This window comes from Cervus canadensis, chromosome 32, assembly GCF_019320065.1.
Source record: "Cervus canadensis isolate Bull #8, Minnesota chromosome 32, ASM1932006v1, whole genome shotgun sequence".
NCBI lineage: Eukaryota > Metazoa > Chordata > Mammalia > Artiodactyla > Cervidae > Cervus > Cervus canadensis.
The window spans coordinates 30,192,381-30,215,937 of record NC_057417.1 but is presented as its reverse complement, the minus strand read 5'-3'; the positions used below and the strand labels follow the sequence as shown (position 1 = coordinate 30,215,937).

General features: G+C 39.5%; 1 protein-coding gene across 1 annotated transcript in view; it reads left to right on the top strand.

The window, feature by feature from the left end:
* LOC122432817 (cytochrome P450 3A24-like) overlaps nucleotides 1–22,892 on the top strand; it is a 36,111-nt gene extending 13,219 nt beyond the window's left edge. Inside the window, exons 7-13 of the mRNA XM_043455035.1 lie at nucleotides 2,164–2,312; nucleotides 6,056–6,183; nucleotides 9,055–9,121; nucleotides 12,690–12,850; nucleotides 15,232–15,458; nucleotides 19,770–19,932; nucleotides 22,679–22,892. Of these exons, the coding sequence (XP_043310970.1) occupies nucleotides 2,164–2,312; nucleotides 6,056–6,183; nucleotides 9,055–9,121; nucleotides 12,690–12,850; nucleotides 15,232–15,458; nucleotides 19,770–19,932; nucleotides 22,679–22,774 (991 nt within the window). The 3' untranslated portion in view covers nucleotides 22,775–22,892. The remainder of the gene's footprint in view (nucleotides 1–2,163; nucleotides 2,313–6,055; nucleotides 6,184–9,054; nucleotides 9,122–12,689; nucleotides 12,851–15,231; nucleotides 15,459–19,769; nucleotides 19,933–22,678) is intronic.
* Nucleotides 22,893–23,557: the final 665 nt, after the last annotated feature.

Sequence of the window (23,557 nt, the reverse complement as noted above, 5' to 3'; positions counted from 1 at the left end):
CCTGTGGCTAGGACGTCCCATAGTTTATTGAATAGAAGGAGCACGAGTGGGCATCCTTGTCTTATTCCTGATTTTAGGGAGCACTGGCACAAAAGAGACACATATCAATTGAATAAAATTGATAGCTCAAAAATAAACTCATATACTTAGAATCAATTAATATATGATAAAGAAAGCAAGAATATGCGATGTAGAAAAGACAGTCTCTTCAATAAGTGTACTGGGAAAACTGAATAACTACATGTAAAAGAATGAAAATAGAATATTTTCTCATACCCTATAGAAAAACAAACTCAAAATGGATTAAAGATCTAAATGTAAGTCTGGAGACCATAAAAACATACAAGAAACAATAGGCAGAATGCTCTTTGACATAAATCATAACAATATGTTTTTGGATTTAACTCAAGGCAAAGAAAACAAGAGCAAAAATAAGCAAATGACCTAATTTTTTACTTTTATCTAATTGAACTTAAAAGTCTTTTATGCAGTAAAGTAAAATATTGATATGATGAAAAGACAGCCTACTAAATGGATGGGAGAAATAAGTTTCAAATGATGTGATGATAAGAGGTTAGTGTCCAAAATATATAAATGTCTCATACAACTCAAAATCTAAATAACAAGCAACCCAACGAAAATCGGGCAGAGGATCTTAATAGACATTTTTTCAAGGGAAGATATACAGTTTAAAAGATGTTCAACATTGCAAATCATCAGAGAAATGCAAATCAAAATCCCAAAATCAGCCAACACCTGTAAGTTTGGGTGAGGATATGGAGAAAAGGAAACCCTGGTACAAGGTTGGTTGTAGCCACTGTGGGAAACCGTATGGAGGTTTCTCCACAATCTTAAAGGGAACTATTGTCTGTGTTCCATCATGTCCCACTCTCTGTGACCCCACAGACTGTAGCCCACCAGGCTCCTCTGTCCATGGGACTTCCCAGGCAAGAATACTAGAGTGGGTAGCCATTCCCTTCTGCAGGGGATCTTCCTGACTCAGGGATTGAACCCAAATCTCCTGCATTGCAGGCAGTTTCTTTACCACTGAGCCACCCAGGAAGCTAAGAACTGTCATATGATCTAGCAATTCCACCCTGGGTATACATCTCGTGAAAATGAATACACTAATTTGAAAAGGTACATGCACCCCAATGTTTATATCAGCTTTATTTACAATAGCCAAGATACAGAAGCAACATAAGTATCTGTCAGCAGCTGAATGCTTAAAGAAGATGTGGCACATGTGTGTATACACACCGCCCCCCCCAAGAAATATTACTGAGCCATAAAAAAGAATGAAACTGTGCCATTTACAACATTTATGGACCTAGAGGGTATTATGCTTAATGAAATAAGTTAGACAAAGAATGACAAATGTTGCATGTTATCATTTATATGTGGAATTTAAAAATGAAGTGAATAAATATCAATATAACAAAACAGAAACAGAGTCACAGATATAGAAAACAAACTGGTGGTTACCAGTGGAAAGTAGGAAGGGGAGTGCAAGATAGGGTAGACGATTAAAAGGTCCAAATTATAATGTATAACATAATTGTGCTACAGGGATAGATTGTACATAACAAGGAATGTATTCAGTATTTAATAATAACTTTAAATGAAGTATTTAAAATCACTCTTGTACACCTGAAACTAATGTGATATTGTATATCAACTCTGCTTTTGCACTAAAAAGGAATCATCTCTGAGCACAGGTTCTGTGGTGAGGTGAGACCCAGATCAATGTCCCCTTTCTTGACTCCCCAGGAAGAGTGAATTTGCTCCCTTTGCTGTGCTCAGACACAGTCCTTATACACCTTTTATTGCCCATACTCAAGCACACTACTGTGCTTTGTCAGATTATGGGTTCTATCCTTCTATGACTGAGCTCCTTTAGTTTGATTGGAGGGGGGGTGTCCTAACTTGCCTTAGTGTCCCCATCCCCCCAGCTCAGGGGCGGTTACATCATCCACACCTCATACACACCTCAGGAGTGAGTGAGAGCAGCAGACAGTCTTTCATGATCCAGCAGGTGGTTCTGAGAGAGTGTGGCTCTTGACCTGTCTTGCCTGGGCATCTGATTTTCTTTTTGACTGTGTTGGATATGGGTAGTCAACTGGTCCCGATTGTAATTGTCTGTGTTTATCTTTCTCTACTCAGGGTCTTTGGGGCCTACAGCATGGATGTGATTACTAGCACATCATTTGGAGTGAATATTGATTCCCTTGGCAACCCACAAGATCCCTTTGTGGAGAATGCCAAGAAGCTCTTAAGATTTGATATCCTTGATCCACTTCTTTTCTCAGTAGGTAAGTGTCCTACTACATTCCTTTTTCTGTATTTCTCCCTCCGTCCCTTCTTCCCTCTTGTTCTTTCTTCCTCCCTTCCTCCTTCCCTCCCTTCCTTCCTTCTTTTTCATAGGTTTATTGAGATATAATTCAATACCATCAATTCACCAATTTAAAATATACAATACAATGGTTTTTACAACCTAAGTGTCCATGGATGGATAAAGATAGAGGGAAAATATATATACACACACAACAGAATACTATTTAGCCATGAAAAGAAAGGAAATCCTGCCATTTGCAGCAATGTGTCTGGACCTCAATGGAGGGTATTATGCTTAGTGAGATAAGTCAGACAGAGAAAGACAAACACTTACATGCTGAATCAAAGGAAGAAATCCAAACTCATAGAAAAATGATGTCAGATTTTTGGTTACCAAAGATAGGGTTTGGGAGATGGAATTGGATGATGGTGGTCAAAAGGTACAAATTTCAGTTATTACTTAAATCAATAGTCCTGGTATAATTTGCTTGAGATGGTTGGATGGCATCACCGACTCAATGGACATGAGTTTCAGTAAACTCCGGGAGTTGGTGATGGACAGGGAGGCCTGGCGTGCTGCAGTTCATGGGGTTGCAAAGAGTCTGACACGGCTGAGCAACTGAACTGAATTGAACTGATCCTATTGTCTCAGCACCACTTATTGAAAAGACTGTTTTGTCTCTGTTGAATGGTCTTAGAAAGATTTTCAGTGTTCAGTTGACCATATGCATGTGGCCTTATTTCTGTATTCAAAACTCTATTCCATGAATCTGTATGTCCATCCTTAGGCCAGAACCACTTTGCCTTGACTAATGTAGCTTTATGGTAAATCTTAAAATCAGGAAATGTGAGTCTTTATAGCTTTATTATTTTTTTCAGGAATGTTTTGTCTCCTATGAGCCCCTTGCAATTTCATATGAGTTTAATCTAAGATAGTTTCTTCAAAGAGGTTAGCTAGAGTTCTGAAAGGAAATGCCTTATGTCAGTCAATTTGCCATCTTGACAATGTAAATGTTCTGATTCATGAACATGGCATGTTTTTCATTTACTTACATCTTCTTTAATTTAGTTCAACAAGGTTTTGTGGTTTTCAGGGTGTAAATTTTACATATTTTACTTCTACTTATTCTATTCTTTTTGATGTTATTATAAATGGAGTTGTTTTTTCAATGTGACTTTCAGATTATTTTTTGCAATGTACAGAAATACAATTGATTTTGTACTTTGATCTTGTATCTTGAAACCTGGCTGAACTTGTTTATTAATTCTAATAGGTTTTTAGTGACTTCCTTAGGATTCCCTGTGTACAAGATCATGTTATCTGAGAGAGTTTTATTCTTCATTTCCTATATGGATATACTTTCTTTAATTTTCTTGACTAATTCTTCTGGTTAGAACGTCAGGTACAGTTTTGAGTAGAAGTGATGAAGAAGGCTTGCTTGTCTTATTCTTTTTTTTTTTTCATTTATTTTTATTAGTTGGAGGCTAATTACTTTACAATATTGTAGTGGTTTTTGTCTTATTCTTAATGTTAGAGAAAACCATCCAGTTTTTCACTATTAAGTATTAGTGTTAACTGTGGGTTTTTCATAGATTCCTTTTATGAGGTTGATGAAAGACCCTTCTTTTCCTGTTTGCTGAGAGTTTTTTTAATCACAAGTGTGTATTGGATTTTTGTCACATGCTTCTTATGCACGTATTAGATAATTGTGTGGTCCTAGTTTTTTACTCTGTTGAAATGGCATATTATACAACCTTGCATTCCTGGGATAAAGTGCACTTATATATGGTGTATACATCTTTGTATATATTCGTAGGTTCAGTTTGCTAGTATTTTCTTGAGGATTTGTGTATCCATTATCATAAGATACATTGGTCTGTTGTTTTCTTTTCCTCTACTATCTTACTCTCTTTCTCACACCAGGTTAATACTGATCCTGAAGAATGACTTTCAAAGTATTCTGTCATCTTCTATTTGTTGGATGAGTTAGTGAAAAGTTGATATTAATTTTTTAATTATTTGAGTAGTATTCAGCATTGAAACCATCTGCACCTGAGCTTTTCATTGTCAAATTGTGGGTAGTTTCTTGATTATCAGATCAAACTTTGTATTTCTTATAGATCTATTCACATTGTCTTTTTCTTTTTGAGTAGTTTCTGTTTAATATTTTTTCCAATTATTTAAATAATGTTAATTGGAGGATAATTACTTTACAGTATTGTGAGGTTTTTGTCATCCATCAACATGAATCGGCCACAGGTATACATGTGTCCACCCCATACTGACTCCCCCTCCCACATCTCTCTGCACCCTATCTTTTTGGGTTATCCCAGAGCACCAGCTTTGGGTGCCCTGCTTCATGCATCGACTTGCACTGGTCATCTATTTTACATATGATAATGTACATGTTTCAGTGCTATTCTCTCAAATCATCCCACCCCCATCTTCTCCCACTTAGTTTGAAACTCTCTCCTTTACATCTGTCTCCTTTGCAGCCCTGCATGTAGAATTGTCGGTACCTTCTTTCTAAATTCCATATATATGCATTAATATACAGTATTTTTCTTTATCTTTCTGACTTATTTCACTTTGTGTAATAGGCTCCAGGATCATCCACCTCATTATAACTGACTCAAATGCATTTCTTTTTATAGTTAGTAATATTCCATTGTGTATATGTACCATAATTTCCTTATCCATTCATCTGCTGACGGACATCTAGGTTGCTTCCATGTCCTAGCTATTGTAAATAGTACTGCCATGAACATTGGGGTACATGTGTCTCTTTCAGTTCTGGTTTGCTCGGGGTGTATGCCCAGCAGTGGGATTGCTGGGTGGTATGGCAATTCTATTTTCAGGTTTTTTTAAATTTATTTTTATTAGTTGGAGGCTAATTACTTTACAATATTGTAGTGGTTTTTGTCATACATTGACATGAATCAGCCATGGATTTACATGTGCTCCCCATCCCCATCCCCCCTCCCCCCTCCCTCCCCATCCCATCTTGTATGGAAATACAAAATCTTCATTACTTTCTTCTTTCGTTTAGATTTAGGTTGAGTTTGCTCTTCTTTTTTCAGTGAGTTAGGGTGGAAAGTTAGGTTCATGACTTTGAGATCTTTGTTCTTTTTAAAAGTAGACATTTATAGCCTTAAAGTTTTCCATGAGCAATGTTTTTCCTATGTTCCATTCATTTTAGTAAGTAATAGTTTCATTTTTCATTTCAAAGAAATTCCTGGTTTCATTTTTGATATAGTATACAGCTCCTTGGTTATTTAAGAGTGTATTGTTTAATTTCCATTATTTGTGAATTTCCCAATTTCTGTTATTGATTTTTCATTTAATTCAATTATGGCTGAGAGGCACACACTGTTTTATTTCTATCTTGAATTGTTGTTTGAATGAAAAGGTTAATTAGAGTAGCAGACTATAGTGTGGTGTATCCGAAGAGACTCTAATCAAATAGATAAAAAGCCAACAAGTTAAGGAATATAATTCTGTTTCCTTGATCGTTCCAAAAGGCAGAGGGACCACTGGTTTCACGACTGTAGTGAAGGCCCCATAAGTGGACTTGGCCTTGCTCAGTCACTGGCTTGGAAGTCTGAGCAAAGGTCACAGCGGGAGTGATTCTGATATCTTTCTCTGACAGATAGTGCAAATTATACTTAATGCGTAAATTTTGATTTTTTACTCTGCTTTTCTTTTATGTTTTCTCTTCAGCACTCTTTCCATTCCTTATCCCAGTCTTTGAAGTATTAAATATCAGCATGTTTCCAAAAAGCGCTGTGAATTTTTTCACAACATCCGTAAAAAAGATAAAAGAAAGTCGCCTCAAAGATATTCAAAAGGTAAAATCTGGTGATGGTTACGCGAGGGGGTTCACTTTTTGAAAATTTATTTACCTCCACACATATGATTTGTGCACTTCTCTGCAGTTTTTAAAAGATAGGTAGAGAAGTATAGATTTTAGAACTGGGGAGTTATTAATATACCATTGTGGAGTGATGAGGAAGGTGGAGGTTGGGGAAAAAATAAGAAAATGAGCCAGAGAGTGCTGTTTAAATTTAATAGTAGGAATGCATATTAGTATGTCATTGCATATGTATTGTTGAGATAAATGCTTTACCACTTCCATTCAATAAACTGTTAAAGGATAAAAATTAGTTTAAAAATGATTTTACTGATATTATAATTTCCCCACATGTTATACTGGTAAAGAATCACTTTGTTTCCAAGACTCCTATTTTATAGGTTGTGCAATGGAAAGCCCCATCTGTCAGCTGGTGGAGTGTATTCTCTGTTAAATTTGAGCCCTCTGCTAGTCTGGCATGGGCAGGGATCTTCTCTGGGCCATGAAGCTGCAAGCTAGTTAACCCACCTTCACCTCCATGAGGCCTGAGACGCAAGCTTGTCTGCAGGTCAGGGGAACAGAGGGTTTTGTACCCAGGATGTCACTGAAAAGGGTCAAGGCCTTGAAGATGCTTCTGTAACAGCTGCCAATGTACTTTGCACATGTGAGAGGATTAATTTGTGTGGTAATTCATTAGGAATTAAAATTGGTACCTCACTGTGGTTTTGATTTGCATTTCTCTGATAATGAGTGATGTTGAGCATCTTTTCATGTGTTTGTTAGCCATCTGTATGTCTTCTTTGGAGAAGTGTCTGTTTACTTCTTTGGCCCATTTTTTGATTGGGTCATTTATTTTTTTGGAATTGAGCTTCAGGAGTTGCTTGTATATTTTTGAGATTAATCCTTTGTCTGTTGCTTCGTTTGCTATTATTTTCTCCCATTCTGAAGGCTGTCTTTTCACCTTGCTTATAGTTTCCTTTGTTGTGCAGAAGCTTTTAAGTTTAATTAGGTCCCATTGGTTTATTTTTGCTTTTATTTCCAATATCTGGGAGGTGGGTCATAGAGGATCCTGCTGTGATTTATGTCAGAGAGTGTTTTGCCTATGTTCTCCTCTAGGAGTTTTATAGTTTCTGGTCTTACATTTAGATCTTTAATCCATTTTGAGTTTATTTTTGTGTATGGTGTTAGAAAGTGTTCTAGTTTCATTCTTTTACAAGTGGTTGACCAGTTTTCCCAGCACCACTTGTTAAAGAGTTTGTCTTTTTTCCATTGTATATCCTTGCCTCCCTTGTCAAAGATACGGTGTCCATAGGTACGTGGACTTATCTCTGGGCTTTCTATTCTGTTCCATTGATCTATATTTCTGTCTTTGTGCCAGTACCACACTGTCTTGATGACTGTGGCTTTGTAGTAGAGGCTGAAGTCAGGCAGGTTGATTCCTCCAGTTCCATTCTTCTTTCTCAAGATTACTTTGGCTATTCGAGGTTTTTTGTATTTCCATACAAATTGTGAAATTATTTGTTCTAGTTCTCTGAAAAATACCATTGGTAGCTTGATAGGGATTGCATTAAATCTATAGATTGCTTTGGGTAGTATAGTCATTTTGACAACATTGATTCTTCCAATCCATGAACACGGTATATTTCTCCATCTATTTGTGTCCTCTTTGATTTCTTTCATCAGTGTTTTTTAGTTTTCTATATATAGGTCTTTCATTTCTTTAGGTAGATATATTCCTAAGTATTTTATTCTTTTTGTTGCAATGGTGAATGGTATTGTTTCCTTAATTTATCTTTGTTTTCTCATTGTTAGTGTATAGGAATGCAAGGGATTTCTGTGTTAATTTTATATCCTGCAACATTACTGTATTCATTGATTAGCTCTAACAATTTCCTGGTAGAGTCTTTAGGGTTTTCTATGTAGAGGATCATGTTGTCTGCAAACAGTGAGAGTTTTACTTCTTCTTTTCCTATCTGGATTCCTTTCATTTCTTTTTCTGTTCTGATTGCTGTGGCCAACACTTCCAAAACTATGTTGAATAGTAGTGGTGAGAGTGGGCACACTTGTCTTGTTCCCGACTTTAAGGGAAATGCTTTCAATTTTTCACCATTGAGGATAATGTTTGCTGTGGATTTGTCATATATAGCTTTTATTATGTTGAGGTATGTTCCTTCTATTCCTGCTTTCTGGAGGGTTTTTATCATAAATGGATGTTGAATTTTGTCAAAGGCTTTTTCTGCATCTACTGAAATAGTCATAGCATTGACTATCAAGGGTGAAACAGATCACCAGCCCAGGTGTGATGCATGAGACAAGTGCTCAGGGCTGGTGCACTGGGAAGACCCGGAGGGATGGGATGGGGAGGGAGGTGGGAGGGGGGGGATCGGGATGGGGAACACGTGTAGATCCATGGCTGATTCATGTCAGTGTATGGCAAAAACCACTACAATATTGTAAAGTGATTAGCCTCCAACTAATAAAAATAAATGGAAAAAAAAAAAAAGGGAATTAAAATTGGAAGGAAAAAAGGATCCAAGTCATGGACTTTCTCCAGAACAAACAGGTGTGACAGAAGAGACAGCTGGCAACTCTTGGGCAAGGAAGCTGTTTCAAACGCCAGAGAAACCAAAAATCAGAGAGACTGAGGACCAAAAAAGTGTTGACATGATGGCGGTTTTCTCTCTGAGAAACATCATGTTCTCCAAGGTCTACAGGAGAATATTAGTTCACTGAGGAATCAGGCAATACTAGTCAGACTTCTGCTACTTAAGGGGCGATAGTCTCAGGAAAGAGGTTAAATACTGCACTCCTGATTTGTCTGTGACTTCACAAGTAACTTTCTTTCATAGAAATTTCTTTCTGCTTACAGCCACGAGTGGATTTTCTTCAGCTGATGATTAACTCCCAGAATTCCAAGGAAACAGACAATCATAAAGGTAACCAAGGAGAGCTGGGGAGACACAGAGGTAGGGGGAAGTTCTGAAAATGTGCAGGAATATTTCCAGGCAGATGGGAATTTAGGCCAAATTGAAGAAAGACACTTGTGCAGAAAGAAAGAGTAGACTGTGGTACTTTCTAGAAGTTTGCAGGCATAACTTTGTTCAGTGCTCGAAGGGCAAGTATAACAAGGATGTCATGCCCAGAAGTCAGTTATGATGTGGATCACTACAGCTGAACCTCTGGGGAGCTTGGTTCCAACATCAGTTCTCAGGCTCCTCCAGACCCACCAAGTCAGAACCTCTGCCTGGAAATTTGCATCAAGGCTTCATCCTTTCATTCTTCAGGGGGCACATTGCCCCAGTGTTGGTGACCTTAACTTGGAACACTTTTAAACTTGTGTTCACCGGCTTATTCTACTGTAAAGTGTATTTGTTTTTCCCTTTGTTATTAATAGGTAATTTCTTGGAGAAGCCTTTGAGACTGTAAATATTCTGTTCCTCTTCAAATTGTCACCCACTGGTTTTATCATTCATGGATGGTTTTTGACCGAAACCATTGTTACTATGATGATTAAAACATGCCTTTCAAAACCCATCATTCTTCTATACTTATCAGCTGATGTTCTTTCACAGGGAGAGCTCTCCATTCTCCCCCATCATTTATTTATTTATGTCAGTATATCTCATGTACAGCTAACTTACTCTCTCACATCACTCTTCATTTTGATTTTCAAATTCTCTCAGGTTTCTCCCCTGGAGCCCTTTCAAGTAGGCTCCTATATACATATTACTTTTTCTCCTGAAAAATTTTTTCAATAGGCCATTTTTTAGCATAAATTAAAAAATCTTAATTGAGTGAAGAATACAGAGTTTCCCGATATACATTCTGCCCCCACCTACATATAGCCTTCCTCAATATCTGAAGTCCATACTGGAGTGATACACTTGTTATAATCAATGATCCTACACTGATACATTATTATCACCCAAAGACAATAGCTCACACCTGGGTCCAATCTTGGTATTGTATATTCTATGGGTTTTGATAAATGTATAATGATGTGTGTCTACCACTGTCATATACAGAGTATCCTGTATCCTTTTCATTTATCATTTTCTAAGAACTTCCTCACTTCCTAATGCAAGGCATTCCAGCTTTCTCTCCTATTTCCCCTGGAATAAGCCATTTCTCTAAGAAGTTCAGGTTCCATTTAGTGAGAAATGGTATTTAGAATCCAAAATTTGGGTTCTAGGAATATTCATTGCTACTAGGGTTTCTTTGCTTCTAGATCCTCAGTGGACAACTTTCAGAAGATCAACTACTTTTAACCCAGTTGTAAAAATAAAAAAGATTTCTATATCTACCTCAAATCACTGATATAAATATGCTCTCTCTCTCTCAAACAAAAAGACCCTGATTTGTTTTAATTCCATGACATGAATACTCCTAGATGATTAATCTGAAGCTACCAATGGATTGTTAACCTCTCAATATTTGTGATAATTTGTGATAACCTCACAAAATTATTAATTTTATAAAACTGGTTCTTTTTTTTCATTTATTTTTATTAGTTGGAGGCTAATTACTTCACAACATTGCAGTGGGTTTTGTCATACATTGACATGAATCAGCCATGGAGTTACATGTATTCCCCATCCCGATCCCCCCTCCCGCCTCCCTCTCCACCCGATTCCTCTGGGTCTTCCCAGTGCACCAGGCCCTAGCACTTGTCTCATGCATCCCACCTGGGCTGGTGATCTGTATAAAACTGGTTCTTGAAAGCAGGGATAAATTGACTCCAGCCCATTCTCATTATGTCTATTCCTGTGTGTACACCTACTTATGTCTATCTATCTATTATTATCATTTATCATTTTTCCAAGTACATTATTCAATACAATGTTCCATGATGAAGGAAATATTCTATATCTGCTCTGTTCAATATAGTAATCACTAGACATAAGTTTCTGTTGAGGACTTGACATGAGACTGAGTCAGTGAGTATGAAGTTGCTCAGTCGTGTCTGAGTCTTTGTGACCCGTGGACTGTAGCCTACCAGTTTCTTCCATCCATTGGATTTTCCAGGCAAGAATACTAGATTGGGTTGCCATTTCCTTCTCCAGGAGATCCTCCTGACCCAGGGATTGAACCTGGGTCTCCTGTATTATAGGCAGACACTTTACCATCTGAGCCACCAGGGATGTCCTGTGACGTATGACTAGTGCTACTGAAACCTGAATGATAAGTTGTATTTAATTTTAATCGATTAAAATTTGAAGAGTCATATATTAGATAGCACAACTCTAAACTTTGAGTATTTTGTGGTTTATGCTAACTGGGAATGAATTTGATGGTTGAATTTATCCACGATAACATCACACATATCATCATTGGGGAACTAGAACTTTCTAGATCTTTATTACACTCATTTTATATTGCTTTTATTTTTAGTCAGTTGGTTGGGTCAGGTACCACGTTGAGTTGAGTGCTCTAAGTAACAAAGATCCTACTTCAGTCCCATCAAATAGCTGAGAGCCTGAGCATGCTTGGTCTCTCGGGAGAAAATAAAAATGGAGACCAGTGTATAATCACAGGGCTGTTTGGTAAGAATAAAGAAGAGCAGAAAGTGGGGGTGTAAACTGAGAGGATGACTTTCAGGCTGGAGTTGAATTAGCATTGCTAATTCTACTCCCTGGACCTAATTTTTCTGTATTTCACACTGGCCTATGTCCTTATATGCACACATTCTTTCTTCTGCTATTTTAATGCCAATGATTAGACTAGGATCATCACAACTCTTCAAGTTTTTTATTGATTTCTGTAGCTTCTATACATATCTCGATCATCCCCTTGAAGGCTTGTGCCCCAGGTCTTGTATCACCTGATGCCTCTCAAGGGCATAATCCATGCTTCTCAGGCTACATTGTGCACACACATCTCCACATCTCATGAAACTTCACATGTTGTTTCCATAGTTCTGAATTTGTATTAGGCTTCTAGATCCTGCTCATGCTGCTGGTCCATGGACCATTCTTTGAGTAACAAGAGTTTAGCTGTAGCCCAGTATTGTACTCTTGTGTTCCTGGAAATGTTTTGATAAAATATAATTCAATTTCCCCTATCATATAGCCTTAGTATCATAAATCTCTTAAATCAAGCTACACCTTAACTAGAATAATTTAAAATATTCTAGAAGAGAATGCTACTCCATTTTACTTGGAGCTAAAGTTCTTTTACAGTTCTCTAAGGGACAGGCTGATAACACTGGAAATGTTAGAAGTGCTATCACTTGAAATACCCAGCTGTGTTGGTGGGGGCATGGAATTGCCAGGAACAGAAGCCAAGAATAGTATAGACCTGGGAAAAACTCAATTAAGACAGTTCTTGGCTTTTTCTGGGCTCTGTGAGGCAGACACAGAGTAGAAATCACTCTCAGTTTGAGTCTAAATTACTTTTACCTGATTTCCCCTAGGGGTTTGGGAGTTTCACTGGAATGTCTCATCATCTAAACTATGATTTTTACATTGCTATGCTTTACCTAAAATGTCTTGACTTTCTTTTCAGCTCTCTCTGACCAAGAACTCGTGGCCCAAAGTATTATCTTTATTTTTGGTGGCTATGAGACCACTAGCAGTACTCTTTCCTTCATTATATATGAATTGGCCACTCACCCTGATGTCCAGCAGAAGCTGCAGGAGGAAATTGATGCAACTTTCCCCAATAAGGTGAGTGATGATACCCGGAGAGAGAGGGGCAAGGTGAAAGCTTAGCATGATTGTCTTCTCTCCACTACTTAGGAGGTTTTTGCCCAAAGCATAAGCATCAAATCATTTACGTCCATTCCCAGGTGGTGCAGTAGAAAAGAATCCAAACTAACAGTAAACACTTATCTCTCTGGTGTCTGCGTTTGTTGTTGTTTTGTCGCTAAGTCATTTTGGACTCTTTGTGACTCCATGGAATATAGCACGCCGGGCCTCCCTGTTCCTCACTATCTCGCAGAGTTTGCCCAAGTTCATGGTGTCTGCATATTTATCTATTGATATTGTTTGGACTTGCTGTGGTCTGGGTGTTGGCTGATCTAGGCTGGCCTTAGATAAGCGGTTGGACTGACTCAACTCCACACGTTTTGCTCCTCACGTGTCTCACTCTCCACATGTCTGCTTCTCAAGGCAGTGGTAGATGTCATGAGCAAGAGGCCTAATCCAGTGTGTGACTTTCAAAACTCTGCTAGCATTACACTTAGCGAGTATTCCACAGGTTCAAAGTGAGCCACCTGACCAACCTGAGTCAGAATGGGAGGGCATCGCAGAGTTAATGGCAAAGAGAATGGACAGAGGAAATGGTGGAGAATTGGGACCATTAATTCAATCTACTGCCCTGAGTAAACTATAGCCTAGGTGGAGCCTGGTGTACAAGAAAGGATATACAGTAGGAAACAGAGGACATGAGTATGAGACCTGACTGGTTTTGGACGAGTCTTATGACCTTTCAAATCCTAGGTCCTTCAAATACTTTGTAGGGCCTGCATAAATTAGAGATGATATTTCTTCTCTGATAAACCCCATATTGGGATTCTTTTGATTACAAGAAAATTGAAAGATCACTAACAGACCGAGGCTAGCTAAGGCATTGCATTCTCTCCTTTTCATAAGAATACTTATAATACTAGTACTATTGGCTGATATGTGCTTCTTACTTTGTATGTCTGGTCTAAATACTTTCTATTTATAAATGCATTTAATTTTGAAGAAATTCTTTATTAGTCAGGAGAGGCTAGCTTATACCTCAGTAACAGACAAGCCCTGGGATCTCAGGGGCTTTCATAGCAAAGTTTTCCATCACCCACGTGGACACGCTGAACATGGATTGTTAGTGGAGGATGGAGTGGACAGCTCTGCTTCATAGAGTCACCCAGGAAAACTGGCTCAGAGCCTTCACCGTCTTATAATTGCCTTATCTGAAACATGAGGCCTTCTTGTCTGCTGTGGAATAAGGAACTCAAGAGCTGCTTACTGGGTTTTCAACTGATTTGTCTCTGAACTGACATAATCGCCTAAGTTCACAGCCTGTTGGCACGGGTGATTTGGCCATAACCTCAAGTGGGCTGGGAAACATGGGGCCTACATGGATGCTGGGTGAGCAGTGAGTGTCTCTGCCACACAACCCTCTGGAGGGTCAGCTCCCTCTGTCTCCATGTGACACGTGAGAAACCTGAGCGACAGGGAGATGGAACACTTCCAGACACTAGTTGTGTACGTGGTGGTGATCAAGTCAAGCTGTGATCCACGGTGTTGGCTCCTGAGCCACTCTTACCCTCCACAATGTTGCTCCTTGACTACAACCCCACGTGACAGCCATGTATCACCCCCCAGTGGTCTCAGATCTCAGCCAAAACTGGAGTTCTTTGTGGTGTGCGGAGACCTGGCCCCTGGGGCTGCAACGGCTTGTTTAGACCTTCAGACCTTAGGGTCACACCTGTAGGGATAATAAGAGACTCTTCTAGCAGCAGAGGTTGGGGTTCTGATCCTCTTGTAACTTCCCTGCATCTAAAATTGTGTTCCAAATCTTACTCTTCATTTGCATATTTGGTTTAGAAAGGAACTTGTTTCTCCCCAAATTACTTATAGAGTTTTCATATATTGTTTCCAGACTATACATGTATAATGAAGAGAATGAGCAGTCAGGAGTCTTCAACTAAGGATAGGGGATTTGCTCTTTTACACGTTCTTGCATTGGTACAGATGTGTAGCCTCACTTTTAAAAGGAAACATTGACTTTGGACTTTCACTTAAGAGTAAGGGTCCTAGTCTGTTGGTCATGTTTGTTCTCATGAGAGAGAAAATACACTCCCTGATAACCTGTGGTGTTTCACACTGTTTAGACGATTGTCCCAATTTTCTTCTGTTATCACGACTACTTGATCACCACCAGGTACATCTCAATGGGCATTGGTCAAAGGACATGATAGTAATGTCTATAAATGCTAAGGTCCTTTACCAATTTAAATTATTTCCTGGAGCTCCTAACATTCCAATAGGTCTACATAGATGGAGTTGAAGGTTGATCTGATATCTTAATTTATCAAAATCTCTTTCTTTCTTCCCAGGCGCCTCCGACCTACGAAGTCCTGGCACAGATGGAGTATCTTGACATGGTGGTGAATGAGACTCTCAGAATGTTCCCAATTGCTGTTAGGATTGATAGGTTCTGTAAGAAGGATGTGGAAATCCATGGGGTGTCCATTCCCAAAGGGACAACAATGACAGTGCCGATCTCCGTGCTTCACAGAGACCCAGAGTTCTGGCCAGAGCCTGAGGAGTTCTGTCCTGAAAGGTACAAGACCCCAGGGAAGGGGACCCTCTCTGATCCAGTTGCTCAGAGCGTATTCTGACAACCCTTATTATGGGTGACAAATATGTGACTGTACAATCATTTTATTTTACATCTTTTATTGTTAAATGTCTTTACTTTTTCCAAGAATGATATTATTTGATTAAAAATTTTACCAACCATAAACTAAAAAAAAAAAAAAACAGAAAATTTTAGTTGTGTGCATTCCTAAAAACTTAAGCTTATTTGTTGTTTAGTCACTAAGTCGTTTCCAACTCTTTGTGACCTCATGAACTGTAGCCCACCAGTCTCCTCTGTCCGTGGGATTTTCCAGGCAAGAAGACTGGAGTGGGTTGCTATTTGCTTCTCCAGGGGATGTTCCTGACCCAGGGATCGAACCCATGTCTTCTGCGTTGGCAGGTGGATACTTTACCACTGAGCCATCAGGGAAGTCCAATACCTTAAGATAGGCCTCATTAATAGTGCAATGTAAGTCTTGTGGACATTTCTCTATGCATATACAGATTGTTAAAACTTAGAATGTCATTATATATAGTTTATTTTTCAATTGCTTACTATATTTAACAGTAAAGTATAAATGGAATTCTGTGTTATATATATATATATAATTTGTATATATATAATATATATTTAATTGTTGCACCTGCTATAATTTACTTAACAGCTATATTATTTTAGGTGTATTGGTTTCTATGTCTTTTAAATCTTCCTGTCTGTTCTTTAGCTCTTTGAATTCATCACTAATGTTCCCACATTTCCATTTCTTTAAACATTGACTGCTGTTTCCTCTATTATTATTGTGGGGCTGTAGTCATCCCAAGTGGTTCCAGGAGCCTTGGTGAGGATGGAGGAGACATAGGTGGCCTCTTCCATCTGTGGCTGTAGACCTAGGCCAGCTCCCTTTTGCCTCCATGTTTTTTGACCTTCCAAAGAGAAGTCCTCTGCTGTCTAGTCATCTAGACACCTGCCTTGGAGAGGTTAAGCATTGTCTTCTGGGAATTCAGAGTCAGGGTCTGGTTTGGGCACATTGGACTCTGGAGAGAGTTGATGCTCTCCCATTTATTTTATGGTGAGCAAAGTTTGGATTGAACATTTTAGGCACTATCTCGGATCTAGCATTTTATGAGCCCCTGACTATAAGCTCTGTGATGGCAGGGACTGTGTCTTGTTCACCCTGGTGTCTCTAGCACTAGCATAACCTGTACCCATAGCATTGCTGAAAGAAGAGTCAGAGTCCACCAAGTCCTCTGTTCTGGACCAGGGAAACTCACTGTCTGCCTCAAGCTCAGCAACTTCCCCTCCTGCAGCGTCAGAAACCTAAAACCAGAGACCACTCACTCTACTTCCCTTTGATTCACTCAGCCGTCAAGCAGAGACCTAGTGCTCACATGTGTGTGTCAGGGTCTGGTCGAGGGAGTGAGAAATCCAAATGTTAAAGCAGATTATAAAGAGTTTTTGACACATGCACAGTATAGTTTATAAGCACAAGTTTTATGAATCATGTTTAATGTATTCTTCCAAAATATTCTTCCAGAATATTTTTTATAATACAGACTCTTTAAAATATATACAAATAGCTGTGAAAAGAAAGGAAGTGAAAATCAAAGGAGAAAAAGAAAGATATACCCATTTGAATGCAGAGCTCCAAGAATAGCAAGGAGCAAAGAAAGCCTTCCTCAGCAATTGATGCAAGGAAATAGAGGAAACAATAGAATGGGAAAGACTAGAGATTTCTTCAAGAAAATTAGAGATACCAAGGGAACATTTCATGCAAAGATGGGCCCAATAAAGGACAGAAATGGTAGGGACCTAACAGAAACAGAAGATATTAAGAAAGGTGGCAAGAATACACAGAAGAACTGTACAAAAATGATCTTCCCGACCCAGATAATCACAATGGTGTGATCACTCACCTAGAGCCAGACATCCTGGGATGTGAAGTCAAGTGGGCCTTAGGAAGCATCACTATGAACAAAGCTAGTGGAGGTGATGGAATTCCAGTTGAACTATTTCAAATCCTGAAAGATGACGCTGTGAAAGTGCTGCACTCAGTATGCCAGCAAATTTGGAAAACTCAGCAGTGGCCACAGGACTGGAAAAGGTCAGTTTTCATTCCAATCTCAAAGAAAGGCAATGCCAAAGAATGCTCAAAGTACCGCACAATTGCACTCATCTCACACGCTAGTAAAGTAATGCTCAAAATTCTGCAAGCCAGGCTTCAGCAATACGTGAACTGTGAACTTCCAGATGTTCAAGCTGGTTTTAGAAAAGGCAGAGGAACCAGAGTTCAAATTGCCAACATCCGCTGGATCATCGAAAAAGCAAGAGAGTTCCAGAAAAACATCTATTTCTGCTTTATTGACTATGCCAAAGCCTTTGATTGTGTGGATCACCGCAAACTGTGGAAAATTCTGAAAGAGATGGGCATACCAGACCACCTGACCTGCCTCTTGAGAAACCTGTATGCAGCTCAGGAAGCAACAGTTAGAACTGGACATGGACCAACAGACTGGTTCCAAATAGGAAAAGGAGTACATCAAGGCTGTATATTGTCACCCTGCTTATTTAACTTATATGCAGAGTACATCATGAGAAACGCTGGGCTGGAGGAAGCACAAGCTGGAATCAAGATTGCCAGGAGAAATATCAAGTAACCTCAGATATGCAGATGACACCACCCTTATGGCAGAAAGTGAAGAGGAACTAAAGAGCCTCTTGATGAAAGTGAAAGAGGAGAGTGAAAAAGTTGGCTTAAAGCTCAACATTCAGAAAACTAAGATCATGGTATCTGGTCCCATCAGTTCATGGGAAATAGATGGGGAAACAGTGGAAACAGTGGCTGACTTTATTTTTCTGGGCTGCAAAATCACTGCAGATGGTGATTGCAGCCATGAAATTAGGTTGGATGCATGAGACAAGTGCTCGGGCCTGGTGCGCTGGGGAGACCCAGAGGGATTGGGTGGAGAGAGAGGTGGGAGGGGGGATCGGGATGGGAAACACATGTAAATCCGTGGCTGATTCATGTCAATGTATGACAAAAACCACTACAATACTGTAAAGTAATTAGCCTCCAACTAATAAAAATAAATGGAAAAAAAAAAGAGAGATGCTTACTCCTTGGAAGGAAAGTTATGGCCAACCTAGACAGCATATTAAAAAGCAGAGACATTACTTTGCCAACAAAGGTCCATCTAGTCAAGGCTATGGTTTTTCCAGTGGTCATGTATGGATGTGAAAGCTGGACTATAAAGAAAGCTGAGTGCTGAAGAATTGATGCTTTTGAACTGTGGTGTTGGAGAAGACTCTTGAGAGTCCCTTGGACTGCAAGGAGATCCAACCAGTCCATCCTAAAGGAGATCAGTCCTGGGTGTTCATTGGAAGGAAGATGCTGAAGCTGAAACTCCAATACTTTGGCCACCTGATGCCAAGAGCTGATTCATTGGAAAAGGCCCTGATGCTGGGAAAGATTGGGGGCAGGAGGAGAAGGGGACGACAGAGGATGAGATGGTTAGATGGCATCACTGACTTGGTGGACATGGGTTTCGGTGGACTCCAGGAGTTGGTGATGGAAAGGGAGGCCTGGCGTGCTGCGGTTCATGGGATCGCAAAGAGTCAGACATGACTGAGTGACTGAACTGAACTGAACTGAAAATATATACAACCACAATGCCATTATCACTTCTCCAAATCCAAATTTGAGGAGTCAAATTTGAATTAAGCAGAGGTCTAGCCATCAAGGACTTGATCAGTTTGTGGAACAGACAAGGAAATCAGTGATTGAACCAGATTGAGTTGAGTCATATGCCCTCATAAATCTACTGACCTCAGCATCCTCTGTGTGAGGGAGAGACATACCCACACAAGAGCAAGGAAGGGGAAAACAATAGAAAACTAACAATTTAAATATTCAGAGACGTTCCCTGCTTCCTAGTCTCTGAGCACATGACCAATATAAGCGTTCGTGGAGGCAGAAACTCACTCTTCCTGCAGTCAGTCTCATTTCCTAACATCTCACCACCCTGAATATTAATCTCATATTTAAAGATACATTTTCTTTAAACAGTCTTCATCTCATCAGCTCACCAGAACTGAAAGCTCCTGTGGTGTCCGGGGAATGGGAAGGCCCTGGGGCTTACCTTTCATACAGCAAAATCAACACAGCAGGATTCAGTCACCTGACCACAGGAGTCTCCCTTATGGTACTGGTTGAGGGTTTAAGTTAAAATCTCACACCTGGAGCTTCTGTGATTTTTCTGTTTCATTCACTTGTTTCATCTACTGTTGTGGATCCAGGTTCAGTAAGAAGAACAAGGACAGCATAAATGCTTATGTATACCTGCCTTTTGGAATTGGACCCCGAAATTGCATTGGCATGAGGTTTGCCATCATGAATATGAAACTTGCTGTTGTCAGAATCCTGCAGAATTTCTCCTTCAAACCTTGTAAAGAAACACAGGTTCGCAGTTCATTATTTGCATAAATAATGTTTTATTGAGAATTTTTTAACTGAGGTGTATCTCTCTGTGTCTATAAGGTTGTGATCTATTCAAATAATAATTTAATTTACTAGAAAGAGAATCTGTCTGAATCCACCTGTGAGCTTTAACTGTCTTTCATCCCTGGAGGGCTAAGTCTGTGGCTTCATAAAGACCCAACTGTAAAGGTCATCTAGAGTCAAGGCAGTTAACACAACACGACTGTACAAAGTCAGTGAATTTGAGCAACTTTTATTTATTTATTTATTTTAAGAATATTTATTTGTTAGGCTGCATCAGGTTTTAGCTGTGGCATGTGGGATTTTCTCTGAGTCATGGAGGATCTTTCTTTGCAGCACGTAAAAAGATGTGGCTCACAGGTTTAGTTGCTTCCCAGAATGTGGGATCTTAGTTACCCAACTGGGGATTGAACCCTCGTCCCCTGTGTTGCAAGACATTCTTAACCACTGGACCACCATGGAAGTCCCAGACATTCTGATACGTTAACTTCAAGTCTTTTAAAAATATATACAGTAAAAAACTACTACACATACAAAAGGCATCCCTTTTACATCCCCCTCAGTTCTTGTCCCCTTCTTCCTAGAGACAATATCACCTTGAATGTGATGGTATCTCCCATGCATTGCTTTATATTGCATATGTGTTCATAAACATGGAAAATAAAAGCTGAATTTGAGCAACTTTTAAAATTTGGTTTCATATCCACTGGAAGGAAGGAAAATGTTGTACAAAGTCTTGAGAGCAGTGATGACCATGTCATGACTTTTCAGTGATGCCCTTCTCCATGGGAACTTACAGAAGTTCTCCTGACAGTGATTCTCAGCCACTATTTGTACAAAGAAATTACTGGGGAGCAAAATCCCGATGCTGAGGTCATCTCAGACTCTCTAAAATAATTCCCCCAGAGTGTGGCGTTGAGAGCACCCCCACTGATCCTCCTGTGCAGCCACAGTGGTCCCTGAGTGAAAGCATTTCTACCGGATGGGAAGGCTTCCCACAGCCCCTCACCTGCCAGGGATCCTGCTGCCATCCAGCTGGGCCCCCTTTACATTCTAACAATGACTGTGTGTCCTTCCTGTCCACCCTCCAGTCCGTTCTCCCCCTTCGAGTTCCAGTTCAGTCCCGAGCCCCTCCATGCAGCCTGCCCGTCCAGGCCAGCGCCCACTCTCCCCTCTGCTGTGTTTACAGGCACCACAGGCTGGCCTCATGGGGCCTACCACCTAACAATACTTTGTCCCTGAACCAGCCAGTTTGGTTCCTTTGTTTCCTTTGCAACTAAGAAGGTCTTTAACTCTGTCCCCTCATTTTATTCCTTCCATAAATGCCCAGTGGTGCCTTGATGTCATCGGGCAAATGTTTAAGAAGTGACTTGCAGTTGATTAGAACTCTTGGACACAAATACAGGAGAGTTTGAACTTTAAAAATTTAACAGATGTCATTTATATGCTTCCTTGTTTTATGTGTATCTACCTGCAGGGAAAATGCATACCATTTGAAAGTTTAAAATAACAATTTGTTACAGTTAACAAATTGAAATCTCTCTCTGAGGAGCACACAGAACAGTTGGCATTGATTCATCTCAAGCATATCCCTAAAATAAGGCTTATTTCTAGGAGTCATACATTTAATAAGCCGCTGCTCCCTTTGAGTAGCTTTCTCAGGGAAGAGGAGGATAAAGATGTTTCCATTTTACTTGTGGGTGTCCTGTAAGTGTGTACACGCAGGGGACTCAGCCCTGAGAGAAAGGGGCCTCGGGCACCCCTGGGAAGGGCAGATGCCCCTGCAAGCTCCACCCAGTACCCCATGGGCTGGGGCTTCTCCCTCCACAACTCCTTGCTTGTCCTTCAGTCAACTGAGGTCAGGTCACTCTGTTGGTTCCCGCAACACAGAAGGAGTGACTGGGTGAGAAATGGGCTAAAAATCTCAGACAAAACACTGTAGGTCATCAAAAGTTCACCATTTTCACTGCACTTGGGAGCCAGGGCATGTTTAAAAAACAGGCATAATGCTTCATAGGCATAGTGCTCAATCGATATTTTGTGCAATGAATGATGAATGAATGCTTTCTCTATCCAGTCTTGACATAACTTACAAAGTACAGAGAATCAAAGATAAAGAGGGGAATTGGATGAAAATGATCAAAAGGTATAAATGTCTGGTTATAGATAATAAATACTAGCACTATCATGTAAAACATGATTATTACAGTTGACATTTTTATATAGTAGAAGACAGTAGATCCTAAAAGTGTTCATAAGAGGGAAAGAATATTTTTTCCTTTTCTATCTCTTATGAGTTGATGGATGTTAACTAAACTTATTGTGGTAGTAATTTCACATATATGTAAGTCAAATGTTTTTGCCATTAATCATTTATATCTCAGTAAAAGAGGAATTAAAACAATTTAAAAAAGTGAATAGTGAGTACTAGAAATGACTTTATGCCCATATATTTTATAGTGTAAGTTAAATAGACCAATTTTCTGAAAGTCATAAATTGTTAAAGTTTAATCAAGGAAACATTGACAGCCTGTCCGTACCTATAGCTGTTAAACACATTGAATTGGTAGTTAAAAAAAATCAAAGATACACGATGCTAAAAGTAGTTTGTATATTGTTGCAAAGCATTATTGTCCGTAATGTATCTTGCCTATTTTGCTTCTGTTGTTGGCAGTGCTTCATTCATTGGTTCTCTTAACTATTGCAGATCCCCTTGAAAATAAACAGTCAAGGACTTTTAAGACCGGAAAAACCCATCGTTCTGAAGGTTGTGCTCAGAGATGAGACCATAAGTGGAGCTTGACTTCCCCTAAGAACCTGGGCTTTGTTCTTCAAGGAGCTGTGTCCCAGAATTTCAGAGGACGTGATTTACTTTGTGATAAAACTCAGAAATAAAGATGGGCTTCACCGATTGCACTTGCTGGATGACTAGGGTATCTGCACATTCGTTTAGCTTTCTCAGTGTCTGTGTGGTGTTATATGTTGTGTAACATGAACAAGGCAACTAATGAGGGCCAGATACGTACACTCAGCTTATCTGATTCTCAAAGGACCATCTCCACCCACCCCCAGTTAGTACCATCTACTCCTCCAGAGCACTGATCAAGAAAGAAAATGTCTCAACAGTTTTATCAGCAAATTATCAGAAACAAGAATTATCGTGGTGACTAAAGTTCTGACATTTTTAATATATCACAGGTTTTATTTTATATATTTCAAATCTAATATTCTATTGAGGAACTCTGTAAACATCTCTTTACAAAAGTGTTAGGATACCATTCTGCACTTTAGGGGGAATGTGTACAACTGAGTCAGGGAGAGCCAGTGACTAAACACTTGGCTGTCGCAATCCCTGGTGGGTGGGGCCTTTTTCAAAACTGCTGTTTGTTATGTTACATAGGTAAGAATCATTCCACAGTGTTTTGTCCATTTCTTAGAATGTATGAAAGTGAAAGTTGCTTCGTCATGTCCAACTCTTTGTGACCCCATGGATTGTACAGTTCGTGGAATTCTCCAGGCCAGAATATTGGAGTGTGTAGCCTTTCCCTTCTCTAGGGGATCTTCCCAACGCAGGGATCAAATCCAG